Genomic DNA, 16,949 nt, shown 5'->3' with positions numbered 1-16,949 from the left:
CATGATAGATTAATTAATTGGCCTCTCATTGATATGCATCGTGATTTTCATCGAGATTCTCGCCCAATTACGGATATTCAGGCTTTCGGTTTTTTGGCTCGATAAGCTTTCCTCGATCGAGGCCTCGATCGGTCTCGATCTTGGCCGATCTCGATCTTTGACCGGTCTCTATTTTGCTCGACCTTTATCTTAGCCGATCTCGATCTTTGACCGGTCTCTATTTTGCTCGACTTTGATCTTAGCGGATCTCGATCTTGACCGGTCTCTATTTTGCTCGGCCTATGGGTCTCGAGCTCGGTAACCTAACTTCACATCATGGCTTGATATTACACGAAGTTGATCCTTGGTCTATCATGTTCCGATCTCGATTATTCATATGAAGGGCAAACTCGATTTTGACCGTATACAAAGATGTACAAGGTTTCTCATCTTCATCTAATGCATCTTCAAACATAAATTTTAATAAAACCAGAAAAGTCAATAAGTATTAACAATGAACAACAGGAAAAAAAGATAAAACAATCTCTTTCTGCAATTTATCTTTTACATTCTATTCCTGAAAAGTTCAGTCGACTAGAATTCAAATTAGTCGACTACCTCGAAAAGAAAAAAAATACAATTCACCCCCTCTTGCACTATCAGTATGCACGACAAGAACCAGATAAAATAACTTCAGTTTAATCAGTTAAGAAATACAATCTTTTGCCCCTACTTCCCTTGTCTTATAAGTTAATTCCTTTGTTTTACACCAGATTTATTTGAATTAACCAACTACGTATTACTTCCTAATTTATCCAGTAGTCAACATCATGTATTAATGTTCATAGACGAAGCTCGAACCAATAACAATTAAGCAGTCAATAAAGCCAATATTTTCACATGCATTTATTGTGGCAAAAAGATTTACATAAATAACTTTGAGAGGCTAAGAAGAATTTCAGAACCTCAGCTATGACTTGTTAGCAGGTAACTGCAGTTTTGCATTGGTTGGTCAATAAACCAATTACGAGGGCATTGTTGCTAAACAAAGACTTAAAAAGGCAAGTAAAAAGGGAATTCCTCCTTAGACAAATTAAAGGTGATATTAGCTTCCTATGAAGTTGAAGCTTTCAGTTTCAATGTTGGCAATGAATAACTATCATACCAGAACCTTACTAAATTAGGAGTATCTAACTTAACAACAATCACATTATGACAATCGTATACTCTGAGCTGTTTAAGCTAGGCGATTGAGATCTTCATAGTTTTAATCAATGTCGCGCGCGCAACAAATAAAGTCAAAATTTTCTAGATTTTGTAGGCTGGAAAAAAAAAATTCTAACCATTTTTCAGTCCCAACTCAAACTACAAAATGATTTCCTAAAGTTTGATGCACAATATTCACAACCTTGGGTATGCGTTCTGGTGGCTTATAATAGAAAAAATAATTACAAAAATTTAAATAGACATTAAAACAATGTAAGATGATAGCTGAATTTAACTAAAACTCCTCTCACGTATAAATTCTTTCCTCTTTTTTTTTGGTACGTTTACAATTTTAAATTTAAATTCTTTTATATTTTAATATTTTAATATTTTAATTTCAATTTTAACAACATACTCATTAGGAGACCAGAATATGCTAAAATTATCGGTATGTCAAATATAAATTTAGCTTTCTTTCCTTTTCACTGTGTCAAATTAACCACCTTGCCATAAAATGGAAGGAAAGAAATAGTTAGTACTTAATTACGAAGTTGCTCTTGGTTTCTTTTTATGTTAAATTGCTCTCTTTTTCTTTTTGAATTTGTGCATTGGTATAAAACTACCAGAAATTTTGCATTTTCTATTTATTACTTATATACTATTGCAAAAGTACGAAACTTTAACATTGAATTTATGTTGGTTGATTTTTCACTTTTTATTTTACTTCATTAGGTTACATTCTTTTATAGATTAATATGGCAAAGCTATTATAATATTTTGATTTTTATAATCCCACTCGAATTGGTATCTGTTGTTATTTACTATGAAGTATTTTTACGCTTTTGTACCTTAATATAAGTTTCAAGCATTTTGATCAATAATTTTATTAGTTTTCCCATTCTATAATAGATGGATGCTTTGACCTTATGTGGCTTGTTGTGCTTTGTTTGTGCTTTTCCTCATTTGATAGTTTCACTTTTCAAGTTATTATACATCTACCCTGATTTTCTTTTCTCATATTTATTCTTTTTAATGAGTTTTTGAGAAATTCGCATATTTCCTATCAATCATTTTTTATTGTTTTTATAAAAAAATATGATGGAATGATAAGTATATTTTTAGTGGGAGGACTCGAATTAACTCAAACTGGAATCACTTTTAATAAATTTTACGTATTTTTCTGTTTAAATTCAGATTAATCGCCGAGTGAAAACCCAAAAAAAAAAGAAGAAGAGAAAATCACCTCTGTTATAAGAAAAATCAAATTATGGTGGATGTCTACTCTTCCTCCATGATCTTCTCAAATATTCAATGACATATTTCTATGCTTAATGACATATTCAATGACATATTTTTCTTCACTTTTCATGCCTATATAAAGGCCTTGTAATAGATAGGAAAATACACACAATTGAAGAAGAAATAAGAATCTCCCCTCTCTTTCTCTCTAGTCTCTATATCTCTTAGCTTATTTTTCCTTGTTCTATATTGTTACTCTGAGCTATATTTTATAACACGTTATCAGCACGAAGTCTCTAACCTCAAGGTTGAATTTCACTTCTGGTAAGGTATATCTCGATGATCTATTGTCAAAATTATCCAAATTTTATTCAGAAAGATATGTAGTGTTACCGACACGTCTTTCTGCTACAGCAACAAGTCCAAGCATTAAACGAGATAAGTTTGTACCACTATTTAGAATAAGTAATTGTCTGGTTATTAGAAAATTAGTATTTATGTGGCTGCTAAGGATGTCACCTTGTTAACTTTTCATGAACTAAATAATAGGTGGCATGCGGTATACTAAATAATCTACAAAATTAAAATAATACTTTATTATGTATGCTTATGGTTAATTTTACCTTATAATACGATTTTAGTATGCCTAGTATAATGATTATATATTAGTTTACTGTCAAATATATAATAATAATAATAATAATAATAATAATAATAATAATAATAATAATAATAATAATAATAATAATAATAATAATAATAATAATAATAATAATAATAATAATATTCGTAACTATTTTATTTTGATAAGATAAAATATTAGTACAAGAAATATGTACTACACCAAAATTTTCATTGATGATAGTTCTTATCAAATTAACATGTTGAATCATTTCTATATGGAAAGCATATAGTAGTAGATAGTAGACAGAGATTTGTCCACTATTTTTTTGATTCCCTGATTGACTTAAAGGTTCTGCTATATCCTTTTGTTTTTTTAGAGAGCATAATACTTAGTTTCCACAAAAGTGCATGGTAACTAGTAGTATTATTATTCTGTTTGATACATAATATTTCCTTAATGTTCTGGTCATATCACTTTCATCTTGAAGTAAGCTTATTGCAGCAAAGACCACATGTGAATTTTCAATATTATTTTATATTTTTATATATTTGTTTGACATTAATTACTTAGCTGATTTGAGTAAACGAAAGTCTATTGTTGAGAATTATATCCAAATGACATTATAAAGAATTTAACTCAAGAGGTAAGCATTTCCTTCGTATTTGAAATTATTTTTGTCCTTTGCTATTAATGATATCAACTTCAATGAGTTCAAGTCGTAATGCACCGTGAGGGTAAGATATCAGGATCAAGTCCTGATGCTTCATGATGATAAGAGTTGGGTTTGAGTCCTAATTCATTATGATCTAACATGCCTTTATATTGGTAAGATATTGGGTTTGAGTCCCACTATACCATATTGATGATATAATGATAACTAAAGAAAAATAATATATTTTTCATGAAAAGGCATGAATATTGTCCCACTTGATTTGCTCCATTCTTGAAGTGAATGTGGTAGCGGCGCGTAATAAGTCTAAATGAAGACAAGTGGTTGAACAATGAACGTGGACGTTCCAAAGATCAAAATAATAATAATCATCATTATGATTATAAAAGGAGAACAATAAGGGTTCTCAAAATAGTCCTTAAAAATGTGAAGGCAATGTTTACCATCAAATTGGTATGAAAAATAATAAAGCACGCCGCTGATTATAATCCATTCCTTGAAGAGAATGTGACTTGTGATAAGCATTGAGAATGCAGACCCATTCCTAAAGGTGAATGTGAAAATATGTGGTAAAAGTAATGAATAAAGACATGCAATGCATGATTAGATGAATACCACATAACTCACCTCTAAGGGAGGTTTGAGTAAAATAAAGAGAATAAATATTATTGTGTGATTACATGAATATGTCATTAGTCGCGCACATGTGATACGCCGAAAAAAAATATATTTTGTTGTGACTTATAAAAGGTTATTAAAGGCAAAATTAAAGCAAGAAATGATTTTGCTTATGATGATTTTGACAATGACAATTTATTATGATATAATTTTCTTCGTGAAGGAGACATTTACCATATGAATGGTGTGACAAAAGATCTTGTAGTACAAAAGTTGTTAAGAGCTCTGAAAAAATTAATTTATTACTACCCGGATGAATACAATTATTCACGACATTGATATTGTAAAGTCTCAAAAGAAACTTTTTGAGTTTCAAATGTATAAGTCAAAGTGGTTGGCATATTGAGACTATAAATGAAAGGAATATTGAATATTTTCATATTTCTATAATCATAATGGGTAAATATGAAAGGTTACCCGATTTTCTTTCTATTTGTACTACACAAATATAAGCATGATGATGGAATCATAATGTCACAAGTAAACTAGAGGTTTACTGAAACAAATATTAGTTGGCATGACCGGTTGACCATCCCAATTCAATTATCATACGAAAAAATAATTAAGAATTAAATTGGCATATATTGAAGAAATAGAAGATTCTTCAAGAATTCTCTTGTGCTGCTTAGTCTCATGATATACCAGTTAAGGTTGGGATTGAATCCCTTGACTTCTAGAACAAATAAAAGATGATAAATATATGGGCCCAGCCACCTGCCATGTGGACCGTTTACTATTATATGATTTTAATAGATGCATCTATTCTATGGTCACATGTGCATTTGTTATCAACTTGCAGTTTGACTTTTGCAAGATTGATTGCTCGAATTATTAGAGCACAGTTCCAGAATATAAATTATAATGATTTATTTTGATAATACTGGTTTAAACCAAGTCGATTTAGCAGAAATTGTATGCCTCCAATTATATCTAAACCATTGGTTATGAGAACAAAACTACCAAAATAAAATTTGGTATGTGATGTATTATTTAATATACAACAACACTTGTACACATCTAGCCAAGTTATGATAAATTCTCCCCTGTCAAAATCGGTTCAGGGTCAGGAACCAAATAATTTCCATCTAGAAATATGAATGTGCTATATGATTTAATTGTTCCACCACAATGCACAAAGATGGATCCCCAAATAAGGCTAGGGATATGTATTGGTGATCTCAACAATAGGGGGAGAAATTGGGAAGCTGAAAAAGTAATGCATGTAATGAATTATTATGAGTACATCTAGATCCTCGTACGAAAAAAAGTGAACTTGAAGTTTAAGTGATAATTCATTTATAAAATATTATCAGGCGTATTTGCTGACCCAAAGCTAAATATCATATTAAGCTGCTAATACTCCAAATAAAATAAAGTTCATAATGAATAGAGTTTATGGCATGCATGAAGCATAATAGACTAATCGGTTCCAAAGATAAAACTCCTTGAAGAAGGAGAGGAGCAAATGTTCAAGATGGTCATAATAAGGAGGCAAGTGCTCTAGAAGAGCACCATGACATAACACTTCATAAGATCTCATGGGAGAGGCTCAGGTACCTGAAAATAATAAGATAAAGAGATATCAATAAGTTATATTCTTTATTGGGTAATAGTAGAACCGATTTAAATGATCGTCGACGATATTGTTTATATAATGTAGCGCGCAATATTATTAATATTGACGAGGATCTTGAGCTCAAATCTGTCATAAAATTTGGACAGATAAATGATTGGCCAAATGAAAAATACGCAGTGACAATTAATTTCACCTGAAAAATATGAAGTTGGACGGATAGTCCCAACACCTGAAAGTATAAGCCAGTTGAGGTATAAATGTGTTCTTGTGCGAAAAAAAAGATCAAGTCGATAGACATAAAGACGACTTGTGTCACAAGAAGATTTATAAATATCCTAGCATTGATTATATAGAGACATGTTCTCCAGTGGTGGATGTCCTCATTTCAGGTTTTAATCTGGAAATACAAGAAAAATGTGATATGCGTATAATGGAAATCATTGAAGGATTTAAATTGTTCTGAAGTATAATAAGATTTCCAAAAAGAATTATTAAATAATGCTTCAAAAATCCTTATACAGATTGAAACAATCAGGGCGCATGTGGTATAATCACCTGAGTGAGTACCTGTTGAAAGAAGGGTACATGAATGATTCAATTTGTCATTGTGTCGTTATAAAAAGATCTGGATCTAAATTTGTTATAATCGTTGATGATTTAAATATCATTGGAACTCCTAGAGAGCTTCCTAAAGCAGTAGACTATTTAAAGAAAGAATTTGAAATAAAAAAATCTTGAAAAGATAAAATTTTGTCTTGGTCTACAAATTGAGTATAAGAAAGATGGAATTTTCGTCCATCAATCAGCATACACTAAAAAGATTTTAAAGCGATTCTATATGGATAAAGCACATCCATTGAGTACTCTGATGGTTGTTAGATCACTCGATATAAATAAAGATCCATTCCGACCTCATGAAAATAATGAAGAGCTTCTTGGTCCCGAAGTACCATATCTTAGTGAAATTGGTGCACTAATATATCTTTCTAACATTACAAGGTCTGACATAATTTTTTCAGTTAATGTCTTAACAAGATATAGCTCTGCTCCTACAAGGAGACATTGGAATGGAATCAAACACATATTGCGGTATCTAAAAGGGACTATCGATATGGGATTATTTTATGACAATAATTGCAGTCCTGATCTTGTTGGTTATGCCGATGTTGGGTATTTATCTGACCCATACAAGGCTCGATCTCAAATAGGCTATGTGTTTACATATGGAGGCACTTCCATATCTTGGCGATCGACTAAGCAATCAATCATGGCTATTTCATCTAATCATGCTGAGATAATTGTTATTCATGAAGCAAGTCAACAATCTGTATGGTTAAGGTCTATAATACACCTTATTCGAGACAAATGTAGTTTGAAGTGTGACAAACTACCCATAATTTTATATGAAGACAATGCAACATGCCCAATTGAAGGGAGGATTCATAAAAGGGGATAAGACAAAGCACATTTCACCAAAGTTATTTTTCACTCATGATTTTCAAAAGAATGGTGATATCAATGTGCAACAGATCCGTTCAAGTGATAATATGGCTGATTTGTTCACCAAATCTCTACCGACGTCAACCTTCAAGAAACTAGTGTACAAGATTGGGATGCGAAGGCTCAAGGATGTGAATTGATGCTCTCATCAGGGGGAGTTAATATACGTTGTACTTTTTTTTCCTTACAAGATTTTGTCCCACTGGATTTTCCTTGCAAGGTTTTTAACGAGGCAACCAAAAGGCGTATTTCTAAACATGTGTACTCTTTCTCCTTCACTAGGATTTTTTTCCCATATGATTTTTTTTCCTAATAAGGTTTTAACGAGACACATTATCTATGGACATCCAAGGGGGAGTGTTATAAGAAAAATTAAATTATGGTGAATGTCTACTCTTTCTCCATGATTTTCTCAAATGCTTAATGACATATTCAATGACATATTTCTATGCTTAATGACATATTCAATGACATATTTTTCTTCACTTTCCATGCCTATATAAAGGCCTTGTAATAGATAGGAAAATACACACAATTGAAGAAGAAATAAGAGTCTCTCCTCTTTTTTTCACTATATCTTTTAGCTTATTTTTCCATCACATATTTTTCTTTACTCTTACCATGTTTTATAACAACCTCTTTATTCTATTCTCTTTCTTTTTTGGCCCTTTGTTGCGTTTTTCTCCCTTAGATTCTGCGCCTCTCTTGACTTTGCCTCTTGTTGTATTCCATCATCCATTGTACACTATTTTTCCTCCATCCAATCGATCTCAAATTACAAACCCCAAAAACCATTTTGCAATTAATCAGCTATGACTCTTGGCTCAGGAGGATCTAGTGTCGTGGGTGAGACGTTTTTCCAATTCTGCCCTTAATTTTTATCTCAAATCTGATCATGGGTTGTTCTTATTTCTCTCTTTATTGCATGTTTTATGTTTATATCTTATGGATATGTACTTATCAATTAGTTATTTTCTAGTGTTATACCTCTGTTCTCTTAAAGATTAGAACTTTGCAATTTCTTTTAATTTTTTATCATGTGATTTTTTTTTTTTTTTTTTGGCTGAACCCAGTAATTGTAGTGAGGTATTAAGATGAAATTTGTCATTAATTGATCTTTATTTCATGTGAGGTATTAGTAAAAGTTAGTCTAAATCCTGTAGGGATAACTTTATTTTGGTGTGTTGGTACATCTTTTTAGTAGTGGAGTGGATATTATAGTTTAGTAAGTATTGTTCAGTAAAATCATCGCCGATTTGTTAGAAAGAGTGCTTATTACAGAAAAATTCCAGTTAGAGTTTGGATTTCCAGATCTTACAATGTTCAATTTTAGATGAGTATTTGGACAATGCTAGGGGCTGAGAGCACGTTTGGCTTAGCTGATAAGCACTTTTGATGTCTGCCAAATTTGTACATAAGCTAAAAAGATGCTTATAAGCTGACCCAAATACCCTCTTATTTATGTGACAGTTTATTTTAATATGTCTTACCTAGTGACAGTGTTAAAAATCTTATGTCGTAATTAAATGAAAATGAGTTTATACATGTTCTGTCAGATCCGAGTATATGAATGTCCCTGTGCTTATATCTAAACACATTTTGTCAATGTTTGATTGGTATTAATTGTCAGGCATCTTTTGTTCCTCCTCCTTCGTAGAAGCATTTAGATTCCCCCTCCCCCGCTATGAGGGAAGGTGAGGATTTTGGACAGGTTCGGATGAACCCATAAGATATGCTATGCATCATCATAATTTGTTAATTCACAAGCATAGAGGAGGAGAATTTGGGCTTGGGAGCACATTTATGTTTAAATAAAGTGCATGCTACGTTGAATGGCATATGGCAGTTGCAATGTACTTTTTCTTGTTGAGTCTAAGACCCTAAGGGGCTTTCTGTAAGGATATTAATTCTGGTATAAATTTGGGATTATAGTTATCCCATGTTTGGTTGTGGGTATTAGCTAATACCAGTATAAATTTTATACCAAAATGGTAGTATTAGTTATCCCATATAGAACGTAGGGTAGATAATCCCATAGGATATCTCAGAACTGAACGACTCCTAAATGTCTTTGCAGTGATCTCACACCAAGACAGACATTTTACATAAATTAAAAATATTGAAGTTAAGCTTCCTAAAAATCCAGCAACTATTTATACAAAATGGAATATTTTCTTCCCCCCCAAAAAAATAAAAAAATAAATACAAATGGAACATTAGAGATCTTTGACTCTCCATGGTTGACTTTCAGCTCCTTCAAAAGTTCTAATAATCCTTTCTTATTATCCTAAACAACAAAAGGGGAGCTGCCAACCATATCTAAGATGTTAGATAAAACTTTGTGGTTGTTCTTGGCAGGTAAACTATAGGTCAAGGTTCAAGGTCTGTAAAAAGCCTCTTTGCAGAAATGCAAAGAGAAGGCTATGTACAGTATACAGCCACCTTCCCCTTACCTCTGCTCTAGCTGTGAGCATTTGAGGCAAAGGGTAAGTCCTTTTATTAAATGAAGAACCCTCATTCAAGCCACTTGCCATATATTCAAAATGTCTACTTTTTCCACTGAAATGAGAGTTGGTGATGGAGCCTAAGATTCATTTGCATTTGAAGTGGTACTTTTCTATGAGCTTATTAGGTCATTGGAACTGCTACTGTGATTTGACATACGGTAACTCCTTCAACTATTTGGATCTGGAAATGATAGGAACAGCAGTAATGGTCAATGATCCTAGCACTCACCTTTTGTACTGTCATTAGCCTGTACATCTACTTGGGAGTTGGAAGCATCTGCAATGTTATGGATTCTTGGTTTACTTTTGTAAATCCTTCACTTACCAAAATTTTTAATTCCTTGCAGTCCCTCGGAATTTCAGATTACTTGAGGAACTTGAACGCGGTGAAAAGGGTATTGGAGATGGGACCGTGAGCTATGGGATGGATGATGGAGATGATATCTATATGCGTTCCTGGACTGGCACCATTATTGGTCCTCACAATGTTAGCATTCTTTTCTCTTTCCTAGTTCCAACCATCTCTAAGTTTGGTTTTAACATGGCTTTGTATGTGAGAGTAAATAAGTAAAATAAAATCTTTACTCTATCTTCTATTGTGTATAGTATCACATTACCTTTTTTTTCATCATTTTGGTGTATTTTTTTTTCATGTTTCCAGTCCGTTCATGAAGGTCGCATTTATCAGTTGAAGTTATTCTGCGACAAAGATTATCCAGAGAAGCCACCAAGTGTCCGATTCCATTCTCGAGTTAATATGACGTGTGTCAACCATGAGACAGGAGTGGTGAGCAAATCTAGTATTAATATATTGCTAAAATTGATGCATCACTGTTGTTAGCAAGAAAATTTATGTAACACTGCATTATCATAATAATACCTGGAAATCCAAAATATAATAATGATAATCTGATTTTGCCTTTCCATGGTGGAATTTAGTACTTGCATAGTTATTCCTTCTTATGACATTCCATGTAGAAGGGAATCATTGAGGATAGGAGGCAATTGTACAATGTATCGTGCTCTGGGATAAAGATCTTTCTCTATTGCAGAGCAGAGATGCTGTGATGCAGAAAAAATTGATCATGAAATTTTTTAGGAAAACTACGGTTACATTGTTTCCGTTGTAGATTTACTTTTGATATCCTTGATGTGTAGACTCCGAATTTTCAATCTCCATGTTTTTAGCTATTCATTTATAATTGCATTTAGATGTGGCTGTTATTTACGAAGACTCGAAATTGATTATGTGCGGAGGTCGAGCATTAGGGTTGTAGGTTAGGAGGTAGTTGAGTATCTTTCTACTTCGAACCGGGGGTGAGGCTAATTTGATAGGGTTGATCTTAGACGGCTAGTGGTTAATATTGTGTTTACGCTATCTTTCCGTTTTTCATAGCACCAGGCCTTATTTACTTGTTATTGTTAGTGCATGTCATTTATTTTCTGGTTCTTATGTCGATGTTATTATTTCTATGGTTTCTGTTGACGGTACTGATATATTTTATCTTTTCGTCTTTTCCGTCTTCTTGAGCCGAGGGTCTATCGGAAACAACCTCTCTGCCACACGGGGTAGGGGTAAGGTCTGCGTACACACTACCCTCCCCTGACCCCACTTGTGGGATTTTACTGGGCCGTTGTTGTTGTTGTTGTTGTTGTTGTTGTTGTTGTTGTTATATTTTCCCAAAAACTTTATTCCTTGGCTCATTCATCCTTCTCAATGCATGATTACCGGCTAACGCAATATTATATTCCAATGATCTTTTCCAGTTTAGAGCTTTTGATCCAGACAACATTCTGGACTTCTGTTCTCTGTGCTAAATGGGGTTTATTTCAACACTTGCATATTGTGTGAATAACATCACAAACATTTCTTATGTGATGCTTTGTATACCAACCTAATTTACATTCTTCTGTTCGTGTTTGCATTTTCTCCCGCTTGACCTGTTGCTTAATAAAATCGATGAACCCGTTGACGAGAAGCCACAACACTCTGTCTTCTTGATACAGGTGGAACCAAAAAAGTTTGCTTTACTTGCAAATTGGCAGAGAGAGTACACAATGGAAGACATACTGGTTCAGCTGAAAAAGGAGATGGCTGCTCCTCACAATCGCAAGCTAGTTCAGCCCCCCGAAGGCACCTATTTCTAGCACAAGGACGATATATAGGTCGAGTCAACTATGTGCAAAATTGTGTTGCTGTGTCATGACATTGGAACTTAAAATTTACAGGGGAGTGCCTTTAATGGCTTCTCTTACCTCCAATGGCATCTTGATCACTTCTGCTTTCATCCTTTATGAACTTTGTCACTGTGTGCTGTTTGATTAATGAGATTTAACGTGTGTCAAATATTTTACTAGTAATAGTGTCTTGTGCTGCCTGAATCATTTCTTTGCCTTTTTGTTTCTCTGCGCTTTTTGCTTGTCATTTTTAAACAAGTATAATAGTTTTCTGTTCTTAATGCTGTCTTATTTCCCCCTATTCTTTCTCGCATATGTATTCTGTATGCTTGGCTACAGTGAAAAGCGCAACTTGTTCTTAGCCAGATTATCATTAAATCCCCTTTGATTGCTGAAAGTGGAAGTATCAATTGCATGAGATGAGCTCTTACATTTTTCACTGCTGATTAATAAATGTTGTATGAGTATTTTCACTCATCCCGAAAATATATACAATCTGCTAATATGAAAAGAAACACCCAATTTGGAAATTTCAGGCTTCTAAATCATCACCATAAGTAACTGAAAATGGCTGTTAGCGACGTAAAAAATGTCCCTAAAGATTTGACTATGGTCCCTAAAAGTCAATAAGGACTAGAAAGATTTGGTCGCCACCCATCGTTATAAGTCGATAATGACTGGTAACTGTCGCTTGCCTTCCTTTTTGAATTGGGGCGCTACAGATTTGGCAATAGATCAAAGAGTATAAATCAGTCTTACGGTGTCGTATAATTGTGTCCAATAGGATTTTGTTTATGGGTGAGCTGTGAACTACACTTTTTTTAAAAAATCAAAAGTCCATCATCATGATGGGGCGGTAGACCCCAACCCGTATATAGCAAAAATAATAATTACACGGAGGAGAACATATACCTTTGCCTCCCCTACAAAGTGTAGATTGTTCTCAAGCAATCTATTGAATAGTTGAATAATATGCGATAGCCTCACATTAAGAACCACAAGCATTGTTGATAGTGCACCTACCTTCTATCAAATACACTACACACAAGTTCATCAGCAGACTTCTAATCATAACAAGTTCAAATGATGCCATAATCAACTGTGAATTGATTTTTCTTATTGATCCTTAGGTAGGGTAGGCCATCTTGTTCTAACTTCAAAGAAGCTCTAACTTGTCTAGGAAGAGAAACAACTGCATTGAAGATATGAAATATCCTTGTATTTTTCCCAAAATTAGCTAATTGATCTGCCCCCACATTGCCTTCTCTATATGTATGTGCAATACAGAAGGTTCCTGTGCCAACATATTCTTTGATCTGCTCAAGCATATGTTTAATCTGCCAAGGAGGTCTCATCTTTTTGTTAAACATATTCACTAACAACAAAGAGTCTGATTCCACCAACACATTAGAGAATCCGTATTGCCTGTATATATTAATTCCCTGCAATATAGCCTTTGCCTCTCCTACATTGTTACTACACCTTCCATAACAATCTGAGAATGCCAGGCTCATAACTCCTTCATGGTTTCTGATAATTCCAGCCCCTCTGGCTGAGCCAGGCTTACCTTTACTACAACCATCTACATTCAGTTTAAACCATCCCAATCAAGGTCTTTCCCATCTGATCACCTCGGAATGAAACCTTTGTCGAACATTCTCTATAACTTTATATTTGTCAAACCAAAGTTAAGGGAATTGAATTGACGGGAATTGACTATTCAAGATCAAGGTCATTGTATTGGTGACTTGCTTTATGATATACCAACCTGACATATGCTTGTTTCCAAACCTTGCATCACATCTACTCTTCCAGATATTCCAGCAAATCACAAAAGGTAGGCACTGCAGCAACATAACATGTACTTCATTTCTAGCTTTCGTTAACCACCAGAACTTGCCTAAACTGACCTTGGCTAACTTTGATACCAAGTCATAAGAACTTGTCTAAGCTGACCTTGTATATTGTGAACTGCACTATAAACGAAATACTACATGAACATTTAGGAAAAGCCTCATTCTTTCATGTCATTAAGAGTTAATTCCTCGTATGGTCATTTAATTATTGAGAATTACCTACTAAAGTCACGCTTTTATTTTTATTTTTATTTTTATTTTTATTTTTATTTTAAGACAATAAAAGTGCTCAAGTTATCTTATAAAGTCACTTTAGCCGGAGAAGTGATGTCTCCAACTGAAAAAGTGATGTCTTTTACAAAGTCAAATGATCCAACATCCACATAGTTGCTGCATCTGTGATTCTTGTTTACCATTTTTCAAGAATTAATATTCTTTTTTAAAGCGGTAGGTTACGGTAATTTGGCTTAACATTAAAAAAACATGATTTGTGATTTTCATAGAACAAATTTGGCACCTAAGTTAAAAGATAGAAAGATAAAAATTTAGTAGAGAACCAACTAAAAAAACTAAAAAATATTTCACGATAAAAAAATACCTAATCAATATAAGACTTTATTGCCCCAAAACTATAAGAACAACCCTTAAGGTAAGCAATCCCTTTGTAAGTTCGCCTTAACAAGTTTAAGCACCAACTAAGGAATTCATCCTCACAAAGGAGTTCATTAGGATATCAATAACAAGCTAGCCCTAAATTGAGAGCCATAAGGGCTATTTATACTAGGGAGCTAAGTATTACAAGTATAGCCACCAAGTACAATATAGTCTTTAATTATTGGTCAAATTGTACGTATAGCCACCCAATATGAAAGTAGCCTCCAATTGAAATCCAACGTTCGATGACTATTTAGATTTGTTTTAGCAACACATGCCCCTAAACTTGGACCTCAACCTCGACCCCGATCAGAAACCCATTACCTTGAACCTAGACCTCAACCCTAGCCTGATCCCGAACCCCATACTCGACCTAGTTCCCAATCTTAACCCACGACCCTGATCGCCTGACCCCGTCCCTCAGTCCCCGACCATGATCCCGACTCGAACTCTAACCCCAACCCAAGAATCGGCGCGTTCCTTCCCCCAACCTAGAACCAACCCCATCCCTGACCTTGAACTCGACCTCGACTATGAACCTGAACCCGATTACACCTCGACCTCTACCCTCGACATGATCACGGCCTTGACCCGTACTTCAATTGCCAACCCCAAACCCGACCCTAACCCCAACCTTGGACCCTACCCTACTCATAATCCTAATATTGATCCCAATCCCGACTCTAATTTGGATGACTGCGACCCGCGACATGGGGCCTTACCTCGACCCTAACCCAAACCTCGATCATGTCCCGAACCTCGACCCCGACCCCGACCCCTATGTAGACCACTATAGTGAATCAGACCTCGACTCTTATCCCAACCCGCACGATCATGAGCCCTCGCCTTGACTCCCAACCCTAGACGTTGACCCCTAATTTTGACTCTGACCCAGACATGACCCCGAACTTAAACTCGACCTCAACTCTGATCCTGAATATTAACATGGCCTTGCTTCATACCACGACCATAACCCCCAACCGCTGAATCCATACTCAAAGCACTCCCACTTTCCTGGATCCCGAACTACGATAATGACCCGACCTCTATTTTGGACCTCGCTCGTGCCCCCGATACAAAAATCGAACATGACACCCGGATCCTTACCCCCTCACTCGACCTCTAACTAAGACCCCTGACTCCGAACTCGGAGTTGAGACTTGGACCCATTTCTCTGCTCTTACCCCAACCTCGAACCTCTGAATTCGACCCCGACCTCGAACCAAGACCAAACCTTCGACCTTGACCTCGAACCCCACCTTCGACCCTCACTGACCCCATTGCCTCGCTCCTTCACCAACCCTCACTAATTATGTCTCTTATAGTGTTAAAATATTTCTACTCACTGACCAAACACTAGAAAATAAGTAAGAGAATTACTTGATTTCGGTAAATATTTTCTGTGGGTAACATTTTCTTCATACCCAATACACTATTAGAATTAGTTATTTTTCTAGATTACAATTTTATTCATTATTTTGGAACCGTTCCCACATTTTGTAGAATTTTTAATCTCGGGATTAGCAATGCATGATTGTTTATTATTTTTATACCACATTCTGAATCATTTCTCAAAAATCTTTTGAAAAATTCAAGGTTAAAAATTATAAATAAAAGTTATTCTAATTCATCTAGTTTAAACCAAATACATATTTTATATTATATTTATAAATCTCACGTTTAATCCAATAAACTAAACATCTATACATAAAAGTATTTCTAATAAATAATCTCATTATTATTCAATGTGAGTATCTATTTATTTTTTTCATTAGGAGTATCTAATTATTTAAATTGATTAACAAACTGCCAGTTTATAAATTACGTTGGAAATGAAAAAAGCTGCCTACCGTCACATCAATTTGAAAAACAAAATAAACATATGGCTTCTTACTTCACATCCTGGCTTCTACCATCATCGCCGACAACCGTCCGATCTGTGTCGGCTTCAAATGTCATTACTGTGTTTACTCATATTAGAAGCGCATTGAATCAAAATTCATACGTGTTTTTCGATACAGTATTTCCGAGGGTATTCTTTAACCTTCTGAAGTTAATCCAATAGACAAGTGTGCTCTTGTCAAAGCTAAGATCGATGACTTGAAGCTGATTCAACTTGGGTTAACTCTAACTGATAAAGGTGGAAATCTTCTAGAGGTTGAGGGATGCAAGTTTGCATAGAAAATTAACTTTTCTGATTTCTGAACCAAGGAGATAACATCAAGAAAGATAGTGTTCGTTCATCTAATTTCGCACTATGCATGGGTTACTCAGAGTTGTT

The 16,949-nt window shown here is 34.5% G+C and overlaps 1 protein-coding gene across 1 annotated transcript; it reads left to right on the top strand.

Moving 5' to 3' along the window:
- Window positions 1-8,112: 8,112 nt before the first annotated feature.
- LOC107829201 (ubiquitin-conjugating enzyme E2 variant 1D) lies at window positions 8,113-12,337 on the top strand. Its single transcript, XM_016656666.2, has 4 exons — window positions 8,113-8,319; window positions 10,328-10,467; window positions 10,642-10,767; window positions 11,988-12,337. Exons 1-4 carry the CDS (start codon window positions 8,286-8,288, stop codon window positions 12,126-12,128), a joined length of 441 nt encoding a protein of 146 aa, XP_016512152.1. The 5' UTR covers window positions 8,113-8,285; the 3' UTR covers window positions 12,129-12,337.
- Window positions 12,338-16,949: the final 4,612 nt, after the last annotated feature.

The sequence above is a fragment of the Nicotiana tabacum genome, chromosome 24 (assembly GCF_000715075.1).
Source record: "Nicotiana tabacum cultivar K326 chromosome 24, ASM71507v2, whole genome shotgun sequence".
NCBI lineage: Eukaryota > Viridiplantae > Streptophyta > Magnoliopsida > Solanales > Solanaceae > Nicotiana > Nicotiana tabacum.
This window is presented reverse-complemented; position numbering and strand designations above follow the sequence as displayed.

What these genes read in the sequence shown, in the direction of transcription:
- LOC107829201 (XM_016656666.2), top strand. Translation starts at nt 8,286, where the DNA reads ATGACTCTTGGCTCAGGAGGATCTAGTGTCGTGG. An exon ending in CCATTATTGGTCCTCACAAT is followed by an intron (nt 10,468 to 10,641) that starts GTTAGCATTCTT and finishes TCATGTTTCCAG; the next exon opens with TCCGTTCATGAAGGTCGCAT. An exon ending in TCAACCATGAGACAGGAGTG is followed by an intron (nt 10,768 to 11,987) that starts GTGAGCAAATCT and finishes TTCTTGATACAG; the next exon opens with GTGGAACCAAAAAAGTTTGC.